This window comes from Polypterus senegalus, chromosome 1, assembly GCF_016835505.1.
Source record: "Polypterus senegalus isolate Bchr_013 chromosome 1, ASM1683550v1, whole genome shotgun sequence".
Classification (NCBI taxonomy): Eukaryota; Metazoa; Chordata; class Cladistia; order Polypteriformes; family Polypteridae; genus Polypterus; species Polypterus senegalus.
Window position 1 is genome coordinate 133,158,941 of NC_053154.1, and position 24,425 is coordinate 133,183,365.

Consider the following 24,425-nt stretch of genomic DNA (forward strand, 5'->3'; position numbering starts at 1 on the left):
ACATTATCTTTTAATGATGTGTATTACTGTCGAGTCTTGTTTACAAAAACAAAAATGTCCAGAATCTCTATTTCAAGGTAAACTTTCAAATTAAATAAATGACAATGATAGTTGTTAGCCAAATTCCAAATATGTTAACAGTCCTCCCTAAAAATGACATTCTTGTAATCTGAAGCTATCAAAAAATGTATGCCTCAGATGGCTTCATCTTATACTGCTGCAGTGTGAGGCTGGTTCAGAATCTCTCTTAGACCCAAATAAATCCAGCTAGTTAATAATTTAATTTGAATATTTGTCTTACAGAATTGTTAAAGCCTGCTATAGATGTTTCACCTTAAGACATGCTGTGCTGTAGATGTGAGTACAATAACTGCATGTTAGCAGTTAACTGTACGCTAAATATTTAAAGAGGAGATTCACTGTTTTAAGCAATAATTATTGGAAGATTTTCCAGCTTTCAATTTGTTATACTTAACCAACTAGTTCAAACAATGTCATTTACTGTATGAAAAGACAGTGTGAAAAAGTAATTCCTATACTGGCCAAAACTTTTATTATAGAAGTAGTTATGTTTCTAAGTCAGCTTAATATTTTCAGATATTGCAGACTTCATTAAACTGTTTTACTCTTGTAAAGAAGATGGCATTCCTGTATTGAGTATTTTCTTTTCACTAACATTTTAAACGTCAGCCAGTGATAATCAAATCAATTCTCAAGAAAAGAAAATATATTCCTCCAGCCAGTCAACTACTACTTTTGAATAATACATACTCTTGACTTTATGATAGCCTAAACACAGGAAGTATGTCCAAGTCCACATGTTAAGAAATTTCAGTCATAGTTCAAAGCTAAATTGAAAACTCAAATGCTCAAATTCATAACGGATTCAAATTCCAGCCGGAGCACTAGCATGTGCAGGATTTCTCCAGATGCTTCCAATATAGTGAAACTTATCAGTTAGGGTTAGGACTGCAGTCAACAGCAAACTGGAGTATAACAAAATGTGTACAATAAATTGTCTATAATTGACATTTTAACAGCTCTTTATTTTATTTTCTCATATTGTGCCAAATAGAAGAGTTCATGTTCCAACAATATTTATCCATTTTTCCTCAATACATTTTGCTCAAGAAAAAGCCAACAGCTTACAATTTCAGTACATAGCTGTGATTTTAATTGTTATAATCTGGATGACAGTAGAGTTTGTGATAAACAGTTAGGGAATGAGGCTAATGAAAGAATTTCTTTTTGGTACTTTTTATCCAACAGAATTTTTCTGGTTGTCATTACCAATCCATGGCATTAGTAATCCATGGCATTTAGAGTTTGCCAACATAAATAGGTTTCATATTTCCAAATGGGTTTTAAACTAACTCCGCAATTACTTCGCAACAATATTTTTAAGAAAATATACATTTTCATAGCTTACTTTCCACATTCTCATATGAGTTACCTACTGTGCCAACAGATGACTATTACTGCCAGCTGGTGTCACCAGGGCCATAACTACACATTGCCTTTTGCACTCTGCAATTTCATTACATTCAGAAGAGATCATTACTTTATAAAAATATACTGGGTATCTTACAATGCCAGTGTTCTACAGACACCAAATAAGATAGTGATTGCCAGGTGCTGAATCAAGACAAGGCCAATGATTTTTCTCTCTGTAATATATTGATCTTCTAAATGCAAAAATAATTGGTACAACGCAGCATTATTGCCAATCTCTCACTTTCACATCACTTACTTTATTTTTGCCACCAAGTAGTCCTTATGTATGCATCGTCACTATCAACAACACTGGAATCCAATTAACTTGTACAGCTGCAGGCAACATGCGAGTAGAAGAATGTTTTTTGTATTCTTTGCAGAGTTACAGAACACTGTTAGCTGTATGCTACATTTCTAGATTATCTAGCGTTACTATAGTTTTTTTATATTTTTGTTAATACTATACTCTTGCCTACCCCCACCTACAAACTATATGAAGTAGAATATTATAAAACATAATATGTGGACATTTCTATATTGAAAATGGCAAATGATCGTATTACCTGTATAACAAACTGCTTCACATAAAGAAGCAAGAGTTGAATACAGTAGTTAAAATACACAAAAAATAAAGAATAAGAATATTAATTTTAAATTCCCTCTGTCAAATTTGTTTTCTTTAATGCTTATTATTAGCTTTTAAAAAAAGTTTTGTTTAACATACAGGATTACACAAAAATTTCGACATGTTAAAATTAAGAAGACTTAAGTGGTATCGAGAATTAATCTAAGATACTATAATACTTTTACATAAAAAGACAATTAGCATTTATTGCTCCATAAAATTTTTTTAAAACAATATGTTTTAATTAATGTAATCAGAAAAATGGTATTAATATAATCTGTAATAATGTATGAAATGTTACTAAGTATATAATAACATAACCCTAACTAATTTTACTTTGACTATAGTGGAAAAGAACATATTTATTTTATCTGTTGACTGACAAAATACTGCTACAACTAAAAATCTAAGCAGTTTTAAATAAACAGAATAAACTGAGCAAATTACATTTGTTTTCTAACCAGTAAAAGTGGTTTAGGGTATTATGAAACAAAAAAGGGCTTTACAATGCTTGGTCCTCACTGTCTTCAGCACCTGGTAGAGATTCTCTTCACCATCTGTGTCCTTCACAATATAGTGAATTTATCTTATTATTTGATTGTGCAAACATCAATGTCAGCAATAGTTATAGTGTAACCAAAGAACCAAACATATAAAGCAGATTCCTTCCCTTCCCACTAAAGCTATCATATTGTTCATATTTGAAGAAAAAAAGGACTTTTTTATTTTTGTTCCATAAAATACAAAATGCATATAAAAACTTGAAAACATGAACAGCCAAACTGTCTTAGAACTGTATTTTTAAATTGTTTCCTTTGCAAAAAGGGAAACAGTACTTTACAATATAACCAAATTTCAGAATGTTATTCTTATTTCTGAAGCATGTTATTCTTTTAATTGGTTAACAGAAACAATATCTTATTCATTTTTAAATACTCCCGTTTCCCCAATAAAATATTGTAACTGTATGTCCACTACAGCAAAAAGGGGCATACATTTTCTTTAATAAACTTTGCAGTGTTGTATCAAAATATAAATGAATAAGCTAGCATGCAGGACATACCTGTAGCTTATTCGGTTTTTGCTCAATACTGTATATTTTAAGCTTAACTCATAAAAGCCACACTGAATATACTTCACCTGCCCAAATAACTGTAAGGTGCTGCTTACAGGCATATTTTTATAGTGTGCTTTATTAATATACTAGTAATTGGTTGCATCTTATAACTATTCCTTCCCACTGGCTAACAACCAAAGTATAGGTACGGTTTTAGGAATTCTAGGAATTTTAGGAATTTTAGTTTTAGTAATTCAGAACTGTGGTCCACAAGCATGTCTGCTGACTGATTTGTAATATCTGGATGACATATAATGCATGCAATGCATTTTTCAATAAGAACATGTCCAATTCAAAGAGTAAATAAAGTGTTAACTCAGCTGAGGGAAAGAAACCCAACTTAAAGCAAACAAGAAACCAACAAAAATCAAACAAAGTGGTAAATACAGAAGAAGCATAATGTCTTGTGTATAACTGGCAATAAAGATCACTTTAGCATTGCCCATTAAAATTTAGACACACTCCCTTGGAAGTATATATTTTACAAGCTACAGTAGTGAAGATGACCTGCTTCCCATTATTTATGGGAATTACCTTGCTTATAATTTTCTGTACTACTGAGCAACCACAATTCCTACCTGTACAGGCTAAATATACTACAGATGAAGAGATCAACTTTATCACCTACTGGGACACATCTTCCGAAACTAACTTAGATCAGCAACCTTAGATCAGCAACAGTAATTACCTCTCATGTGTAACCTTCCGCAATAAAGTTGTGAATTTAAGGATCTCTAAAGGCTAAGAAAACTAACACAAAAACAATACAACTCTTTCATGATTGTATTCAATCATGCACCCATTTTGATCTGGTATTACCAACTACCAATGCTATAATAAGGTTAAAATACAAAAAGTAATTAAAAAAAAAAAACAAAATTAATTCTTCCAATACTATCAAGGAAACAAAATTAATTTATTTGTATAATTATAAACCCTATTACAAACTTACGCTTTTGCAATTAAATTTCCATTTTAACATTCCTTGCAATTGTTACTATATCATCAGTACAAATTGCTTTAATTTTGGAAACAACAAAATAACTAAGAGCTTTTAACATCCATTAAAGGGTAAACACACAGTATATTCCTGAAATGTATGGGTTAATATAGGAAATACTTTTAATTTTATTATTGCAAGATTTATCAAGTTACTGAAGCTCAATTGAGATACACGGAAGCTGAAGTCTTTCTTAGCACCACTAGGTGTTAGAGAGAGCCTAGATCTAGACAGAATGCCAGACCTCTGCAGCAGACATTCATCCATTGTGGGCCAAAGTTCAAATCTCCTTTTAACCTAAAATGATCTAAAAATGTTTTTAGTAATTTAAATAATACATATATTAGTGCACAGAATAAGTGCAACATAATTATTACACTTGAAGTCTTTCTAAAGATTTTCAATTATATAACAATGAAAGATATTTGTACTGCTTTACAGCATCTGCAATGCACAAGTATAAATTCTATAAAAAGCACACAATCTCATATATAGCATATATACAATAGATTATGTAACCATTTATGACTAAAATGCACTGTTTTCAAGGTATACACAAGTATACAGTGAAACAATCTTTGTGTGTTGCTAGCATCTCACTTTATTGAAAGACTGGTTAGTAGCATTACAGGTATCTTCCCATAACCACTGAGCTCACTTTCCAATAAAAGTATAGAAAATAAAAACAATATATAGTACTACACTTCCTTAATCCTAGGGAATACATTACTCCTTAGAGCTCAAGATAATACTGAATGCCATCAGTCAGAGAATATAATGTAGAAATTCTGCATAACTGACAACATTGTCTGAGATAATTAAATATATGTAGCCATAATTTATATCTGTCAACAGATGATTCAATAATATAAACTAAAAAAATATAACTAAATTATTCAATAACACCTTTACCTATCAACAATCATATACTTCCCTAAGGAGAGAAAACAAAATTATTGCATTCCTACATAAAAACACAATCAGGAAACCAAACATGCAGCCCTATAGAATGCCGTTTGGGCCTTAAACGTTTAGGGAATACTAAAAACATACTTTAGTATGTGCTGTTGATATTAAAGTTGGATCTTTAAGTATTTTTTGCATCTGCATTAGTCTGTTATGACAGATGGGAGTATTTCATACATTCTTCTAAACCTACACATTCCAAAACAGGTCTATAGGGAGTGAGAGCCAATCCCAACAGTAACTGTGAAAACACTAACTAGTCTTGGATAGATGGCTGGAAACCTTGAGTACCTGGTGAAATTCCACATAGACATGGGAAGAATGAGCCAACTTCATAAAGATTTTGCACAGACCTGGATATACAGTAATCCCTCCTCGATCGCTGGGTTGCGTTCCAGAACCACCCGCAATAGGTGAAAATCCGCGATGTAGAAACCATATGTTTGTATGGTTATTTTTATATATTTTAAGCCCTTAGAAACACTCCCACACTGTTTATAAATATTCTCCTCACAGTTATACAGTAAATCCTCGTTTATCGCGGTTATTCCGCTCCAGCCAGATAAATGAATTTCCACGAAGTAGGATTCTTTATTTATAAATCTAATATTTTCGCAGTTAGAGCATAGAAAACCTGTTTACGACCTTCTAAATACGTTTTTTAACATTATTAGAGCCCTCTAGACATGAAATAACACCCTTTAGTCAAAAGTTTAAACTGTGCTCCATGACAAGACAGAGATGACAGTTCTTTCTCACAATTAAAAGAATGCAAACATATCTTCCTCTTCAAAGGAGTGTCGTCAGGAGCAGAGAATGTCAGAGAGAGAGAGAAAAGTAAACAATCAAAAATCAATAGGGCTGTTGGGCTTTTAAGTATACGAAGCACCCGCGATAAAGTGGCCGCAATGATGGGGTCAATGTGAAGGTAGTCTTTCAGCATTTTTTACAGGAGCCTCCATATCTTCTAAGCAAACAGCCCCTCTGCTCACACCCCCTCCGTCAGGAGCAGAGAATGTCAGAGAGAGTGAGAGAGACAGAGAAAAGCAAACAATCAAAAATCAATACGGACTGTTAGAGCTTTGAAGTGTGCGAAGCACCACGCGGGAAAAAAATCATATATCATTGAGGAGTTTTATTTAATACGTAATACATGCTCTGATTGGGTAGCTTCTCAGCCATCTGCCAATAGCGTCCCTTATATGAAATCAACTGGGCAAACAAACTGAGGAAGCATGTACCATAAATTAAAAGACCCATTGTCTGCAGAAATCCGTGAACCAGCGAAAAATTCGTGATATATATTTAGATATGCTTACATTTAAAATCCGCGATGGAGTGAAGCCGCGAAAGTCGAAATGCGATATAGCGAGGGATCACTGTAAACCTAGAATTCTGGATGTTTGAGGCAAAATTACTAACCAATGCAGCTCTGGGATGACCTGCATGTCCTACAGCAAAAATGAGTTACAATTCCACTTTTTGTCAGATTTAAATGAGGAAATAGGGTCTGCAGTGAATCCCTCAGCATTTACTTCAAGAGTTCAATTTGAATTGAATTCAATTGATAACATTTGGGCTCTCCTACATCACAAACACTTCACTTTATCACAGATCTCAAAGGTAAAATAGTCACTAAAATACAAGAATTCACAAGACTTACACCTGTGTATAAAACTCTAAGCGTCTTTCATTTGACCAGGACAGAGGGGGCAACACAGATTATTCAGACCCTTACTGGAATTGAAGAAAAAAACAAACTTGCAACAGATTTCAAACATTCTGAGTAAAAGCATAAACTGAACACTCTATTTAAAAAGTTGATGGACTTATATTGAACTCAGTTTTTGACAAGCTCAAATCAGTTAAAATAAATAATGCTACAAGACTGAGTATATTAACATCAACATAATAATAGCCATAATACTCTTTCTAAAATCCTACAATTATACAACCAACAACTTACTGTATATATAAATAATTCTTTTTAAGCCTACCACTAAAACTGCTTTGATCTATGTGGTTATGGAGCACTATACAGTTGTATCACTTGAACTAATGCTCTCTGATGTTGCCTATGTGATTCCTTGAAACATCAATCTCAACTCAATAAACCATACCCAGGAACATGAATAGCATATAGCATTATCAACATCTGGACTTCTATAGGCCTGAAAATTGGCAAATCGAAACAAGAGTACAAAGGGACTATTTTATAATGGTTGTTTAAATTGAATTTAAAAAAAATATAAAAGGGCTTTTGAACGGATGCTATAAAATGAGACTCTTGTACTTGAAGTTTTATTCAGACAAGCAAAAGGGTAAGGTAACCCATATCCAAAATTTTGCCCAATTATATATATATCAATTCAGGCTTTTTTATTATCAGTCTGTGTACTATCTACCAACAATTTTAAATATACTATAAGATCACTTACAATATAAAGGAACAAGGACTTCTACAGGTTACTCCTATACATGCATATTACTTCATTTTATTTCATTTTACATTACTTAATTAGCTTTATGCATGCTAATTAACCTATTTAATAAATAATTAATTTATGCTACTAAAAATACAGGTCTGCATCACAAAATATCATGCAGAATCATTATAAATGCAGTTCTGATTCTTGACAACAGATGTTTAAAGGATCCCTCCTGCTAGGCACTCCATAGTGGAAGGCAGCATGAATCTGCTGACCTCTAGAGAAAAAGGAACCTGTTAACGTCACTGATACAAATGCATAATGGTAATTAGTCCTTAGGGTAATGGTTTCATAACAGTAGGATGCACTAAACACATTGAAATTAATGCCTAAACACTTATCAAACCATTTCCAATGTAAAAACTTCAACAGATTTATCCACAAATTGCCTCTACAAATGTTTTAACATGGCCTTTCAGTCAGCATAAATATTCTATACCAATAGGCATTGACCTAATGGGTGCTTTTATTCAAATCCAAATGGAAACAAACGTATATATTATTTACAACAGAATATCATACTTTCAAAATAGTCACAGATCAACTTTAAAATGACTTTATTTTCCTTTTTTGGTTTTTAAGCTTAAATGTTAATCAGGGAAACCATCCCTAGACTGGACTTAACTCCAATGAATGGCACACTTGTGCATATACTTCCACCAGGCCATCTCTTAGTGTTACCAGTCATTCTAACAAACCATCTTCAGAATGTGTAAGACAACCTACATGAACACAATGAAAACATGCAGCTTAATACAACAAGCCCACACCAAGCGAGTGATAGTAACTGTATTACTTACTGATTCGCCACTTTCTACTCAGTCACCAATAATGTTTTGCTTTATTCAGTTACATTAGGATATTCTGTGCAGAGTACCTTAAGAAAGTAATACAGCACCAGGCTGTCACATATAATAACTAACATTTTCCACAAACTGTATTTGTAATTTATGCAGTGATATGTCTACTTTGCAGAGAGAAAATGAAATATAGGTCTAGTTTTCAGAAATGTTTCCTATTAAATCTGATCAGAATGTGTAATTTATAACAAACACTTAGAGCTTGTAAAACTAATCAGTAATCTGTATTTTAACTTACAGTTTGTAAAATAAAAAGCTTATTATCAGTGCATGTAAAACTTCACTGTTACTTTTACGTTGCCATTTAGGTTAACTGAAAAGCAACACAACACATCACTGACTGTTATGTCTAAATGTAAATCTTTAAAGACTTTCTATTTCATTAATGAGTTCTTTTGGCAAAAAAAAAAAAAAATCCTCTTAACAACTGGCCTTTGGATGATGATTAACATAATTGCACAGCTAGATTCTAGATATAACTTACCTTTCAATCAAGTATTTTATCATAAATTAATAGTAAAATCGTATTTTTGCCTGTATAACAGTTAAGTGGTAAAGCTCTACTCCGATTTTCCTTTTGAAGGTTGTACAATGTAAACAAAGTAAAAGTAACAATAAAGGGAAATAAATATTTTTCTAAAGAATGAGTTATGCAAAGTTTTCTATAGCTAAAGGAAAGATCACAAAGAAACTAAACCACAAAAGTGCCCATTAAAAATATTTTTTTATTGAAATATATTTAATATTAACCAGATGATAAGTCCAGCAGAAACAATATGTGCACAGTCAGAAAATGTACTATTAGTTCTTTACTCTCTTATTTAAGATCTTGAGAATTTACAGCAATTGTTTAAGCACTGTCAATTAAATTAAGACCTAATTTTTTAAAATCTCTTCACTCTTAAAATGCCTGGATTTTAAAAGAGGATACTGTTTTGCAATACCTAATTCATTAACTGCCATGTGATTCATTTCAAACTGCATCAATAAGTTTTTCAAACACATACATTATATTGTTCTTGTGCCGACAGTGAAAATCTTGAGCATATGTATGTTATTCTTTTAAATCTACATGGTATTGTTTGTGACCAAGTAAAGAATACTTAGAGTGAAATATGATGGCTTTGTTATAGAAAGATATAAAACAAATTTTCATTGTAAAGGATCTAAAAGCAAACCTTTCACAGCATCTGTCAAACAAACATACACTTACTGAACAAAGCAAACATTCATTTACTGGACACATCTCTTTGTGGGCCTTTGACAGCCTCAAGGCTGCAAATCCCCATCTTTGCAAATCAAGGATTTAAGAATTACCAGCCTGGAAACTGCAGCCTTGGCTTGAACTGTCTTCCAAAGTAAGGTCACATATATAACCAACTGCTGCAGCCAAGATACATCAGTTTGCCAATACTGCGATCAATTTACAATCTTTATCAAGCCTATTCAGTTAAAATGAAATACATTACAGTTAAATGACTAATCATTTAAAAAGTACTTAAACAATTCAACATATACACCTGCCTGTTCAAAAAAAACACAAATATTTAATAAATGTAGATATGACACGTACAGTTTTAAAGGCTAGCTAAATAAATTTAAATAAAAAGGCAGGCATCAAATATTAATTCTTGTTACCTTTACAGTGCAACAAATACTGTATATGGCTTTTCAATTCTGAAGCTTGAAAGATGTCCATAGTAACTTTCCTATTTCTATGACAGTTGAGCCAAAACACGCTTTTACTATGTAATCAGGAAACAACAGAAACGGACAACACATGACAAATTACATCCGAAACCAGTACAATTTCACATTTGGTAAAATTGAAGTCTTTCTCTTTCTTACATATTTCGTGAAGTTTCTCAGACGTTTCCACGATAGCTAATGAAGCTATATAATCCGCTCTTTACAGACGTGTCGCTCTAATCTGCAGTGCTCGTCTATTAACAAAAAGATTGCAGGAAAACATGGTTCTCCCTCTCAAAAATATACAACCATGAGCACAGTGGTGAGAGGAGAGCTACAGTAAATACTAATGTGATTTAATCCTGACACCAGATTTCTACATGCAAACTCTGGACAGCTCCCTCAGTGCAACCCGCTCAACTACAGGTTACGTAAACCACGAGGACACCGAGGCAAGGACAAAAAACTAAACTGAGGAGTAGAAACTAGACAAATCGATCAAGTCGTGGAAAACATTACAATAAATCACAACACCTTTATGCAGGAAAAGGCTGGGACTCCGCAGTCCCCATTACACTGACAAAAGATTACCAGGAAAAGTTTGGTTGTCTAAATGATCGTTAACTAAAATAGAAGTAATTTGGCAATCCGATGGGAACACTCCACGGTTTAGCATAATCAACCAGGCAAAAAACACCCATCTGCCGTGCATGACAGCTACATTAATAGCACTCTGCTGATCTGCAAACTATTAGCATGCAACTAAGACACCTAACAAAAACCTCGAATTTTACTTATTTGTACAGAGGCCTTGCTAAAATATTTTTTCTTTCTAAATTAACCGTCCACAGCAGTCGGTTCAAAATTGAGAAAAAGTGAAAAAGGATACAATTTAAAACCCTTCAGAATCTCCTTGGCTCTGTCTTCGTGTGAAGACATCATTTCAAGAACGTCCTCCTTTATCCCTGCAATGAAAAATAACGAATGAATTTCAAAACAAATTTACATTTGACGACGAGTGAACTTTAAATAAAACGTAAGCGCAGGTTCTAACGCTAAAAAGCATCGGTTTTAATCTCAACCGCTACACTCCTCCTGCGCGTCACCTCAACCTACCCTAAGATGCACAGTCATAACTGGCATCGGGAAACTCCAAACGTATCACGCTAGAGAGCGCTTGGTGCAAGAAGGAACCAATCATGGGAAGGTAGGCGGGAAAACAGGGGCGCGATGGTTGGTTGAGAAGTAAAGCTTCAGCGACAAAACTCACCGCCCTCCGCCAATTCTATTACCCCCCCTCCGCCTGTTCACTCTACACACAACGTCACTTGGAGACGGCTGTATGGCAACGTGTTGGAGACAAAGTTCAGAATGAGCAGCATTTTGGCTCAGAACATGACTTAATAAATCAATCCATTTTCTTTACCACGGCATTAGGCAGGTATTTGTACAGGATTATTAGGACAGCTGATGGTGTCAGACATCTCTTGTCAGAGGTTCTTTTCAATTTCATATGTTTAATCAGTTTTATTTCTAAATAAAAACTGATGTCTGAAATTACGTTTGAGAATGAACTTTTCATTTATCAGGTTTAACATAAAAATTTCAGGTTCTTGAATTTATTTGGAGCTTCACTTTATCACATTAATATTCTGTCTCTTGCTAACTCTTTTTAAAGTATACTCGTATATGTCTTTCCTAAGGAGCCTTCTTTTCTTATGATGAGATCAAAATATTTTAACTGATGTTTTTTGTTGGAATGATTTTAGGGTGTCCTTGGATTAAAGAAATGTCCATTTTGTAGTCAACAGCATGTACAACAGTCTGCTCCAACACCACACTTAGTTTTTTCAATCTTCTTCTGACAATCCAACTTTCATAGAGATATGTTATTAGTAAGAACACCACTGCTTTAATTATTTTGTCCATTGTTGTCAATCCATCGTTTCTAACTAACACAAGCCTGCCCGAATTTCTAATTGTTTTTACTTTTAAAGGAGACAAATAACTTCTTTTTTATTATTGTCACCACCGATGCAGATCTTTGAGTTCAGAAATTGTGAAAAAGCCATTCCATCTTGATCACTTACTTTGACAAATTTTCTTGAAAAGTCTTTTCAAATATTCCTTACATTTAGCAATTGATGAAGTGTCATCTGTATATAGATCTTCATTTTTTATTGAAAATATTTCAGTCAATTTGAAATTCAAATTGTGTTCCTTTCATTCTTCATTGGATTCTGCTGTCTTAGTGGTATGGTGCATTCTCTACTGTATGTACTGCATGTGGCATGTTATCTGTGAGTTTGCTTGGTATTCTGCTAGGAATGTTGTTAACATTGTACAGCTAAAATACTTCCGTAAAATCAAGTGACTTCACTACATTGCCCTATTATTAGTGAGTGCATACCTGTGTTTTAATATACCCTAAGTATGCTTGCAAGGAGTGTTTCTTCTTTGCACTTTTTGATGCATTGTTAGAGATCTTTTTACTGATTAATTCAAGTCAAAGTCAAAGTGAACCTTATTGCCATCTCAACCATATACAAGTATACAGGTAGACGAAATTGCGAAGCTCAGGGTTCACAGTGTAACAATATGACTTGCAAATAATACATCAAAATTTTAAATTAAAACACAAACAAAACAAGACATTGTGCAAAGACAAGACAAAGAAGGAGTAGCAATACTGACGTGAAGTTAGCAATATGAACATTGATGTAATGTATGGTATTTGCAATCTAGATACATAAATACAGTATAATCAATAGATATGTAATATAATAAATAATAGATATAGATAATACAGAAATTATCAGTGTATGATAATAGTTGTTCAAGACATGTGTAAACAATGACAGGTCAGATGTTTCACAGCAGATAGATATCAAGAGTGTCAAAATACTTAAAGGCCAGTGTGAGATTTTCAATTCTTTTTCTACATCCACATTCGTCTTTGCAGGAAAGTGGCTTGCATGTATTTGAAAGTGGCGACTAAATGAAAACCTAAATAATACTAACAAGAATTTATTTGGCCTCATTTTATTTTATACCATATTGGAAGTGTTATAAGGTTGATTCTCAGACTGAAAAAATGTTCATGTCAACTTTTGAGTAATAAATACAACCCAGAAACATATGAAGCATTGCTCACTTGCAAACCTTTAACATAATCTAACTCTTTACTGTGAAAAAATGTGAAGTGGACACAAAGCATTTCGGCTCTTGTCAAAAGGAACTCGCTAGGGCCTCTATGTCCTCAGACATCTGTGGAAAGCTTGCATTTTTCTGTCTGTTCTCTGGAACTTCTACAGGTGAACAGTAGAGTCTATCCACTGGCTGCATCATGCTAGTATCGCATCTGTTTAACTCAATATCATAAGGCCTTACAGAATTTGATGAAGGTGGCACAGAATATTACTTGAACCCAGATGCATCCTGTTCAGGACATTTAGAACCCTCACTGCCCTAGAAAGGCAAACAGGATTTTTAAAGACCTCAGCCATCCTACACAGCTACTTTTCTTACTGCTTTCAGCTCGTAAATTGTACAGGCAAAATTGGCACTCATAGTTTGTATCCATAGATGGCAAGGTTACCGAACAGCCACTCATAATAATGAATGCTCTTAAAAATACTGTAACTTAACACCATTTATGTATGCATGTACATAACATGTTTTGAAGAGTTTGATGTAGAAGAACTCAAGTGGCCTGTACAGAGCCTTGACCTCAATCCTGCTAAACACATCTGGGGATGAATTGGAATGCAGTTTGTGAGCCAAGTCTTCTCATCCAACATCAGTACCTGACCTCACCAATGCTCTTGTGGCTGAATTGGCACAATTCCAACAGTCACACTCCAAAATCATGTGGAAAATCTTCCCTTTAAATTAAAAGCCGTTACAGTCACAGACCTGAGGGTATCAACCTCCAATGTTAATTGCCCATGGTTTTGGAATAGGATGCCCAACAAGCTCATATAAGTATGATGGTCAGGTGTCCACAAACGTTTGACCATATAGTGTACCAGGGAAATAAAGTTATCCATCTCAGAAAAAGAAAATGGATAAGGGTGTAGGAAATATATGCCTCAGCCAAGAGAAGAGTGATTTGTAATATCCTGTCCATGACATGGAGAGTGGACAGATGGTGCACTTTTATGAAATTTTCAGGAAGTTCCCCAGTCCTCAGATTGAGTTGTGGGGAACTTGTTGATTGAGGTAGCCCCCATAAGATTAACATACAATGGATTCAGAAAGTATTCAGACCCTTCATTTTTTGCATTCTTCATTGTATAGTAGATTTAATTTTTAAATAGATACATTTTCCCTTTTTACCCATCAGTCTACACTCAATAACCCATAATGATAAAGTGAAAAATGTTAAATTTATTAAAAGTCAAAAATTGTAATCTCTCATTTATATAAATATTTAGTCCCTTTGCTGTAGCACCCAAATTGAGTTGCATCCTGTTTGCTTTAATTATCCTTGAGGTGTGTCTAGAACTTATTTGGAGTCACCCTGTGACAAACTGAATTAACTGGAGTTAGTTTAGGCAGCTACAGGGGGATAACACTGCTCTCGGTGCCAGGTAAGGTCCTTGCTTGGGTCATCCTCAAAAGGATCTGTGATCGCTTGCTCACCTATCAGCAACCATAGCCGTCTGATTTTACACCTAGGAAGTCTACCATCGACCGCATCCTGGCACTGAGGGTTCTCGTGGAGCGCAAATGTGAATATCGGCAGAGTTTCTTTGCAGACTTTTTTCGAATTTCATAAAGCGTTTGACTCAGTTGATCAAGCTGTCCTGTGGGACATTCTGGGACTTTGCGGGATCCCCTCAAAGTTGCTAGATATCATGGCCAACCTGTACCACTGGTACTGTGAATGCTGTGCAAAGTGAAAGCACAACATCTGCATTTTTTACAAGTTGATTCTGAGGTTTGTCAGGGGTGTGTTCTTGCTCCTACTCTGTTCAATCCTTGCATGGACTGGGTGTTGGACAAGATTGTGGGGTCCATCGGCTGTGAGTCTTCTGTTGACGAAGAAAAATTCACTGATCTTAATGCACTGATCTCTAATTTGTTGAAAATCCTGTCATCTTCATGGAGTCAATGGAGGCTGTGATCAGATCTCTCGAGAGACTGAGCGAGGAGTCTGAGTGTCTGGGCTTGCGAGTGTCCTGGATAAAAGCCAGGCCTTTAATAACCTCTTAGTTACAGCCAGCAGTATAATATTTTTGTCTCATTTGTTTAACTGGTTTCTCTTTATCTACTTTTAGGACTTGAGTGAAAATCTGATGATGTTTTAGGTCATATTTATGCAGAAATATAGAAAATTCTAAAGGGTTCACAAACTTTCAAGCACCACTGTAACTTGGAAAAAGAACACAGAGAAAGCTCACCTATACACCTACACAGATTAGTACATAACTGTACCAATGAACTGTTTAGCTAGTTAGAACAACAAATGTATTTACCAGTAGGAATTAAAAAAAAATACCTTTAATAATATTTCTTAATTAAGAACATCATCCTGCCTTAATAGACAGCGCAGTAAAGTATTTAACTTTGCGTTCTCAAAGGAAATAATGTTGACTTCTTAGCCATGGACTTCCCATGGACTTTCCCTAGTTTCTCATGATGTTGATTCGTGGAGGTGAAATCCTTTCTTTAATAATCTATTCTTTCTTTCTTAAACTTTTCTTTAATAACCTACTTATTATCCTTTGGTGTCATATTGTTTCCTAATTTCTCTTGGAGGAGGTTGACAAGGGGACTAACTTAGATGTTGTATCTTATTTCATGTAATTTCTGCATAAAATAAGGCTTAAGGGAGTACTATTGTGCCCAGTCATTTAAACCTGAGGTTGAGCAAAAGGCAGAAGCAAGTGAAAAAAGAAGAAAAGTCTGAATGTGAATACTTTGAGTGATTATCAGCATGCATGATTTTAGAAACTATTTCTTAATATAAATAAAATATACTATATAATTATTACCTTTAAGGATATCCATTTGTATCCGTTTTGGCTTACATCTGTCTCAAGAGACAATCTAGTTTTGCAATATGATAAGTCCATTTGTAAACAGGAACTGCCTACTCTTACAATACAATCTGAATGTAAATGACAGTCCTTGTTGTGGTTTTCCATAGGTGAAGAGTTACTCTGGCTGTAAAGGGGAATGGGCTTACCTCTGCTGTTTGAAATCTTTTGCTTCTTCCTGCAATTTGTACCTTTTCTGTTGCTGTTTCCAGTGCCAGAAATGATGGGCTGCTTTCACATACTGTGATCCACTGCAATGATTTCCCATGTTCCAGTGTCAATATTACTAGCCTAGCAATTTTGTGGTGCAGTAGATGTTTAATTTTGTGGAATAGGTCTGACAGCAGGTATGTTGCCACCAGTCAGATCATCATGTAGCATCTAGAAATTCTTTTGGCTGACATGACCAAACTAGCACGGACACAACTGGTGAGGCGGCCTTCTGCTGTTATGCACCCAAAATCTGGAATAGCCTGCCAATAGGAATTCGCCAGGCAAATACAGTAGAGCACTTTAAAACACTGCTGAAAACACATTACTTTAACATGGCCTTTTTATAACTTCACTTTAACTTAATACTGATACTCTGTATGTTCAATTCTTCATAATAACTATTCATGGTAGCTCTAAAATCCGTACTGACCCCTACTCTCTCTTCTGTTTCTTTTTCCGGTTTCTTTGTGGTGGCGGCCTGCGCCACCACCACCTACTCAAAGCATCATGATGCACCTACATTGATGGACTGAAAGCCAGAAGTCTACGTGACCATCATCATCAGGTCCTTCGATGAAAACGCTAAATACAAAGAGAAATCGCCTTAGTCAATGGGTGGGCCTCTCTGGTAGTGTCTTAAATTGGTCTGAATCCTACTTGGCAGGGAGAAAATTCTTTGTTAGTTGTGGTAATTACAACTCAAAGAAACATGATATTCTATATGGTGTTCCACAAGGCTCTATTCTGGGTCCGCTGCTTTTCTCAATCTATATGCTTCCGTTAGGTCAGATTATCTCAGGGCACAACGTGAGCTACCACAGCTATGCTGATGACACACAGCTGTACTTATCAATAGCACCTGATGACACCGACTCTCTCGATTCACTAACACAATGCCTTAGTGGTATTTCTGAATGGATGAATAGTAATTTTCTCAAACTAAATAAAGAGAAAACTGAAATTTTAGTGATTGGCAATAATGGATTCAATGAGGTTACCAGAAATAAACTTGATGCATTAGGATTAAAAGTTAAGATGGAAGTAAAAAACTTAGGGGTAACTGTTGACTGTAACCTGAATTTTAAATCACATATTCATCAGACCACTAGGACAGCATTTTTTCACTTAAGAAACATAGCAAAAGTTAGACCTCTTATATCATTGAAAGATGCTGAGAAATTAGTTCACTCTTTTGTTTTCAGTCGACTAGATTACTGTAACGCACTCCTCTCAGGACTACCCAGAAAAGACATAAATCATTTGCAAAGAGTGCTAGAATCCTAACTAGGAAAAAAAATCCGAACACATTTCTCCAGTTTTCATGTCACTACACTGGTTACCTGTGTCTTTCAGAATTGACTTTAAAATTCTGCTTATGGTTTATAAATCCTTAAATAATCTCGCTCCATCTTATATATCAGAATGTCTGACACGTTATATCCCAAATCGTAACTTTAGATCCTCAAATGAGTGTCTCCTTACAATTCCAAAAGCTAAACTTAAAAGAAGTGGTGAGGCGGCCTTCTGCTGCTATGCACCTAAAATCTGGAATAGCCTGCCAATAGGAATTCGCCAGGCTAATACAGCAGAGCACTTTAAAACACTGCTGAAAACACATTACTTTAACATGGCCTTCTCATAACTTCACTTTAACTTAATCCGGATACTCTGCACGTTCAATTCATCATAATAACTATTCATAGTGGCTCTAAAATCCGTACTAACCCCTACTCTCTCTTCTGTTTCTTTTTCCGGTTTCTTTGTGGTGGCGGCCTGCGCCACCAGCACCTACTCAAAGCATCATGATGCACCAACATTGATGGACTGAAAGCCAGAAGTCTACGTGACCATCATCATCAAGTCCTTCCATGAGAACCCTAAATACAAAGAGGACTGTTTCATTTATGTTAGGTAGATTGCCCAGAGGGGACAGGGCAGTCTCTTGGTCTGGAATCCCTGCAGATTTTTTTTTTTTTTCTCCAGCCGTCTGGAGTTTTTTTTTTTCTGTCCACCCTGGCCATCGGACCTTACTTATTCTATGTTAATTAATGTTGACTGTGTCTTTTATTTTTCTATTCTTCATTTTGTAAAGCACTTTGAGTTACATTTTTTTGTATGAAAATGTGCTATATAAATAAATGTTGTTGTTCTTAGAGTCATTGATTTGACATGGGATATCAGAATGTTTCTAATCTTATAGCTTGCTAAATGCAACACTCATGATCTTTAATACTTGTTTCAGTGATGCAGTGTTTCTAGTCAGCTTTACAAGTTGGTTCTACAATGTTCCAAGCACTTAGCCATTTCTAGCTGAAGCTGCTCACTTGAGGTGGCCATTTGTTGGCCAGTGGGATATGATGAACCCTCCCATCATTGGAAGGAATCCATCATGTACTAGGCCAATTACTATTGGGTTATCACTCATAAATACTTACTTCTGTGATCTTTTGCCCTGTAATCAATGATACTGGAGTTACCTCTCCAAGGCACAATCCTAAGTAAGTTGAATGGAGAGCCTGGGTTTCCTTCTCATCCTTGTCTCTGTGATCCGAAGCAGTGTGTAACATTTGGCATTAATTTTGCAGCAGCAGCTGTTGGAAGGAAGAATAATACACAACCCAGCTCCCTCAGAGATCCATAGCAAGTGTGTTTACTTTTGCCTTTCCCAATGGTTTCACAAGGCAGTGAGGCTTTTTACCCTTAGATGAGACTATGGTTCATGTGCATCAAGGATGTAACTATTCACCCTGATGGATCATGTATGCCATAAATGTACTGGTGAAACTACTTACTAGTCCCCAATCTAGTGAGGGGCCTTATAGGAAGTAGTTGTCATCTGTCACTATAATGAACTTAAACATAGGGTTTGATGTGGAAAGGCTATGTACTGATAGGGAAAACGTATGTATTCTGCTCTGTTTTTGCAGTTGTGCAAGCAGCATGCTTGTAAATGGAGAGGCTGAAGCAACGGGTGACAAGCACATAGGCAACAGACTACAGTATACACATCATCCAACGAGTATTTCACAGACATGGATATCCATTATAATTCCATTTTTTCTCTTCAATGTTTATTTGCATATGTTATTAAAGAGAATTGAAAAGTTTTAATTGTGTTATGATTTTTGCCTTGTCAGTGTTGTTCTGTTTCATGCATTGTGACATTAGTCAGAGTTAGAGATTAGAGTAGAGATTAGAGTTAACTATTCCAGAAATTCAATGTAATTACTTTCATTGTACTAATAAATTATTTATATTGTAAATGTTTATATTCTAACGTTACGGCTCCTTTATGACTTGACAGAATTGTGTCATATCAAACACTGATATTTGATTTCATGCTGTTGTCTTTGTTAAATAATATAAATGTGGTGTGAACAAAATATTAATTTAATTAGTGATGCTTTCAATCTCATATCATCACATTAAGTATCATTAAGTGCTTAAACATTTTTCTGTTTGTTACTTTTTACAATATTTAATGAGATAACATGCTTAATCTATTCATCTTTCCCTCTGTCTATCCAGTACCAAATCTACATAATCTCTTTTAGGGTCACAGAGACATATTTATAATATCTCTCTATTATAAAAGGAAATCCTCGGACGAGATATTCTTGGAGATAATTTCAATTCCCGCGAGAGATAATTTCAGGTCCCGTGAGACAAGACTTTTGGCCAAGAGATTTTGACAAGTCCCGCCCTCCTCACAAACATTTACAACCACTCCCATGGTCCACTCACTTCTCATTTGTGTGAATGCTATTGTCAGACACAGTTCCTGCGCTTTCAGCTCCAAGTAGGGTCGGAAATAAAAGACAAAGAATAGAAGACAAAGTAGAACATCTTAAAGAGGTTCAAAAATGTTTGACGCAATACACATGCAGAGCAGGTTAGAGATTATGAAAGTACTAAAATTCGAAAGTCTCAAAAAACTGATAGTAAAGATTGCTTTAGCACTAACAAATGGAAATTATTACTCAGTGAAATAACAGAACAGTGAAAAGAGATCGAATATATGGACATAGGTGATATGACAGAAGTATTCTTCTACTTCTACTATACTATAAAAGCGGTCGGGATTGTCCTTCCGTCCCATGAGTGCTACGTAGGCGCAGAGTTTCACACACGCCCCATCCATTTTGCAATACACAATGGGATTTGTAGTTTTGTTTTTCCAGGTAAAAGATTATTTTTTACTCCAGACTGTGCGATATCTTCTTCTTCTTTCTTACTATATAAAAGCGGTCGGGATTGTCCTTCCGCCCCGTGAGTGGAAAGCGTAGCGGTATTCCGCTTATCACAGACTTACTACTTGCAGCTTGCGTGCGGCGACATGATGTGAGCAGAGTTCTGGTGCTCCCATCGTTCCCTTGCTTTTGTGCACGATGCGCTGGAAAAATAGACAAAATTATGTCTCTGGAAATAATTAAAGTTGATGGAGTACAAATGCCTCACTGCATAGTAAATATCAGGTGGGTTCAAAAGGGCGACCTCAATATAGAAAAAAAAGTTTAAATTTCATCACAAAAATAACAGAAACTATTAAAGTATTAAAGTAATACCGCTCAAATGCAATATAACCAAATTAATGAGTCTGTATAAAATATCAAATTGATCTACATATTGAATTGCCTTAAGAAGTGGTCAATTTAAAAGTCGGTCGCCTTAAAAGGTGGGTGAGCCTAGTGTAGATATTAATTGGCTTTAAACTTTAAGTTATTAGACTTGTCTAATTCAAATTGCCATCAGGGAAAAGTAGTGCTACTTCCCAATGAAGAGGCCCAAGAATGAAAAGATTTGTTGTTTGGTGAAAGTGAAATCCACATATAGAGGGGCCAGAACACGAAGTGGCTGGCGCATAGTGCAGGCAGGGGGTTAGTCAAGCGAATCGAGAAAAGAGCGAAGCCCCCTAGTACTGTTAAATTAAAGGAATTATTACTGTTAGAGAGGTATCAATTATAAAGAGATCACATTTAAAGGTGCACCTCCCAGCATGCACTAGAGTGTCTATTATGAGATGTTAAAAAAGCGAAGAAGGTGCACGAGTGCCGCAATAGTCAATTCCGCATTTGTTTGTTATAAGTAAGAATCAGCAGTGTACCAAGTTAAGATAAGTGTGTGTTGATGACCAGAGGTGGGTTCGTTTGCATTTTACTTGTATTTTATGTTTTATATGTTAAGATGTAAAGTTGTTTAAATGTACAGTACTGATTACGTTATTGATTTGGATTCTATACTGCCAGTAAGCTAGTGCTTAATTTCAGTAATACTGCCATCTAGTGGACTTTGGGTACTTTATCAATAAGTTTTATGTATTCTTTTTTATTGTAGACCACACATACAAATACACCTATACCTATTCGAACACAGTTGTATATCTCCAAATAAATGAGTTCAATTTCAATCTAAGCTGCTGTGTGGAAATCTCTGCATCATTTGCCAGTGTCCTGATCGACACTCTGGAGTAAACCCTATAAGTCCTGAACATACTAAAGATAAAGTGGTCCTTTGCTACAAAATTTGGTCCTTCGAGCCAGAAAGTGTGTTTACAACGGAAAAAAGATGTCAGAGTAACAGTGACCGTCCTCGACGCTTGACCCGTCCACCAGCCTATCTTAAAGAATTTGAAGTTCAGTATCCTGGTCAAGTTCCTTTACCATCTGTGGCCCATACAGCACGCCCATCACCTGATAAGGAAAGGTATCAAGAGTATGCCAATAAATACTACATCCCAATGAAGTCAACAAATCACTTTGCAGCCTCATCTCCTACCAGTCAGTACAGTTCCTATGGAGGAGAGAATAGATTGCACACTACAGTGGATCAGTGGGATGTACAAGATGTGAAAACACCTTTACTTCAAACAGAAGATGCTTATTTCTTACCACTGAGATACAACTTAGTTATTCACGACCTTGAACTTGAGAATTAACAGTTAAGACAGACTACACAGTCCATGAGAGAGGAGATCAGGCGCTTATGGGAGATGCAAGTAGGCATTCAAGAGCAGTTAAAAATAAATCAACAACTGCCCTCAACCCACAGGCAACTGACCCAAGATCAAGTTCCCACTGTGCCTGCACCCAGAACTCGTATTAGATCAGCAAAGATTGCCTTTAACTTTGATCGAAATACTCCACCACTACCCGCATAGACAAGTGGCAGATAAACAAGAAAGCACCTCTCTTCATGACAGTGAACCTAGTACAGGCCGAAACTTCATTCATCATAGACCATCAGGAGAGCAGCAAGCTCTTATGGTTCCAGAACCCCCAGGCATTCAATACGTATGTGAAGAATCTTCTCCTATGTATGGATCTGTAAACCATTGTTCCCCACAACCAAGTTATTTGTTGCATACTCCTATTAGACAATATCAAGATCTTCGGAAGTCGGAGCCACTAGAACTGACTCAAACCTATTCAGTACCACACGAACAGCACTGTTCTTATCCTCCCATGTTGCACTCTGCTCAAACGGGACAGCAGCACAGGGTTATTAAGCAAGAAATGACGTATAGAGGTCCAAAACCAACAATTCCACATTTCAGTCATAGGGATCCCAGTGAGTTTGCCCGTCTCAGATTAGCTCTGGTGAACCTACTGCCAGAAGATGCCACCGAGCTCTTTAAATATCAGGTGTTGTTGAATCATCTGAAGCTAGAACAACAACAACAACAACAACATTTATTTATATAGCACATTTTCATACAAACAGTAGCTCAAAGTGCTTTACATAATAAAGAATAGAAAAATAAAAGACACAATAAGAAAACAAAATAAATCAACATTAATTAACATCGAATAAGAGTAAGGTCCAATGGCCAGGGAGGACAGAAAAAAAAAACTCCAGACGGCTGGAGAAAAAAATAAATAAAGTATAAAAAAAAAATAAAGAAGAGGCACGTCTAATAGCTGACTCATTTCTGAGCTCGGTTACTCCCTATACAGACACAATGGCAGCATTAACAGAAAGATTTGGACAACCTCATCACCTAGCTTTGAGCAAAATAGCCACAGTTATGGACTCGCCTGATATTCAACCTGGTGATGCAGCAGGATTTGAAAAGTTTGCCCTTCAGATACAAGCCTTAGTGGGCCTACTCCAAACTTTAGGTCCAGAAGGTGATATCGAATTACGTTGTGGCTTACATGTCGCTTGTTTACTAACCAAATTACCTTCGGAGTTGCGATCATCCTTTGGAAGACAAATGTGCTACCAACTGGGCACTATACCCTTCTGGATCTAGAAAAATGGCTTAAATTTGAATCTTGGTGCCAAAACTATGAAGGCCAGACCAGAGGCAAAGGACACAAGGATCGAGCGATGCACAGACCAGACAACAGAAGAGATATAGGAGCTAAAACCCGACAGACCACTATCTTTCATGGCACAGAGCAATCTTCAGTGTCACCTACATTGACATCATCAGCATCCATGTCACAGTCTACAAGTAAGAAGCCTGAGAAGAGCAAAGTTTTCTGCCCATACTGTGATAGCACTGAGCATTACCTGAGTCAATGCTCTCAATTTCAACAGCTTAATAAGGAGCAGATAATCAACTGGATTAAAACTAAGAATAGATGCTGGAGGTGTGGACGAGCCCATCAAGCTGCTCAGTGCACACTGAAGAAACCATGTCATCTCTGTAACAGGAAGCATCTTCAAATCCTGCATGAAGTAAACGATAGATCACCAAAGGAAGAAATTTGTTTAGTGAGTTCTACAAGTGAAACTCTGTACCTAGATAAACCCGAAGGCTCCAGCCGTGTCCTCCTTAAAATAATCAAAGTTCGTCTACAACACCAAGATAAAGTTTTAGACACTTATGCTATTCTTGATGATGGATCAGAGAGAACAATCCTGTTATCTGATGCTACCCAGAAACTAGGTCTGAAAGGAGAACCAGAGGATCTAATACTAAG

General features: G+C 35.8%; 1 protein-coding gene across 1 annotated transcript in view; it reads right to left on the bottom strand.

The window, feature by feature from the left end:
- pde6d (phosphodiesterase 6D, cGMP-specific, rod, delta) overlaps positions 1–11,363 on the bottom strand; it is a 49,478-nt gene extending 38,115 nt beyond the window's left edge. The window contains exon 1 of the mRNA XM_039758531.1: positions 11,130–11,363. Coding sequence (XP_039614465.1) covers positions 11,130–11,182 — 53 coding nt within the window. The 5' untranslated portion in view covers positions 11,183–11,363. The remainder of the gene's footprint in view (positions 1–11,129) is intronic.
- Positions 11,364–24,425: the final 13,062 nt, after the last annotated feature.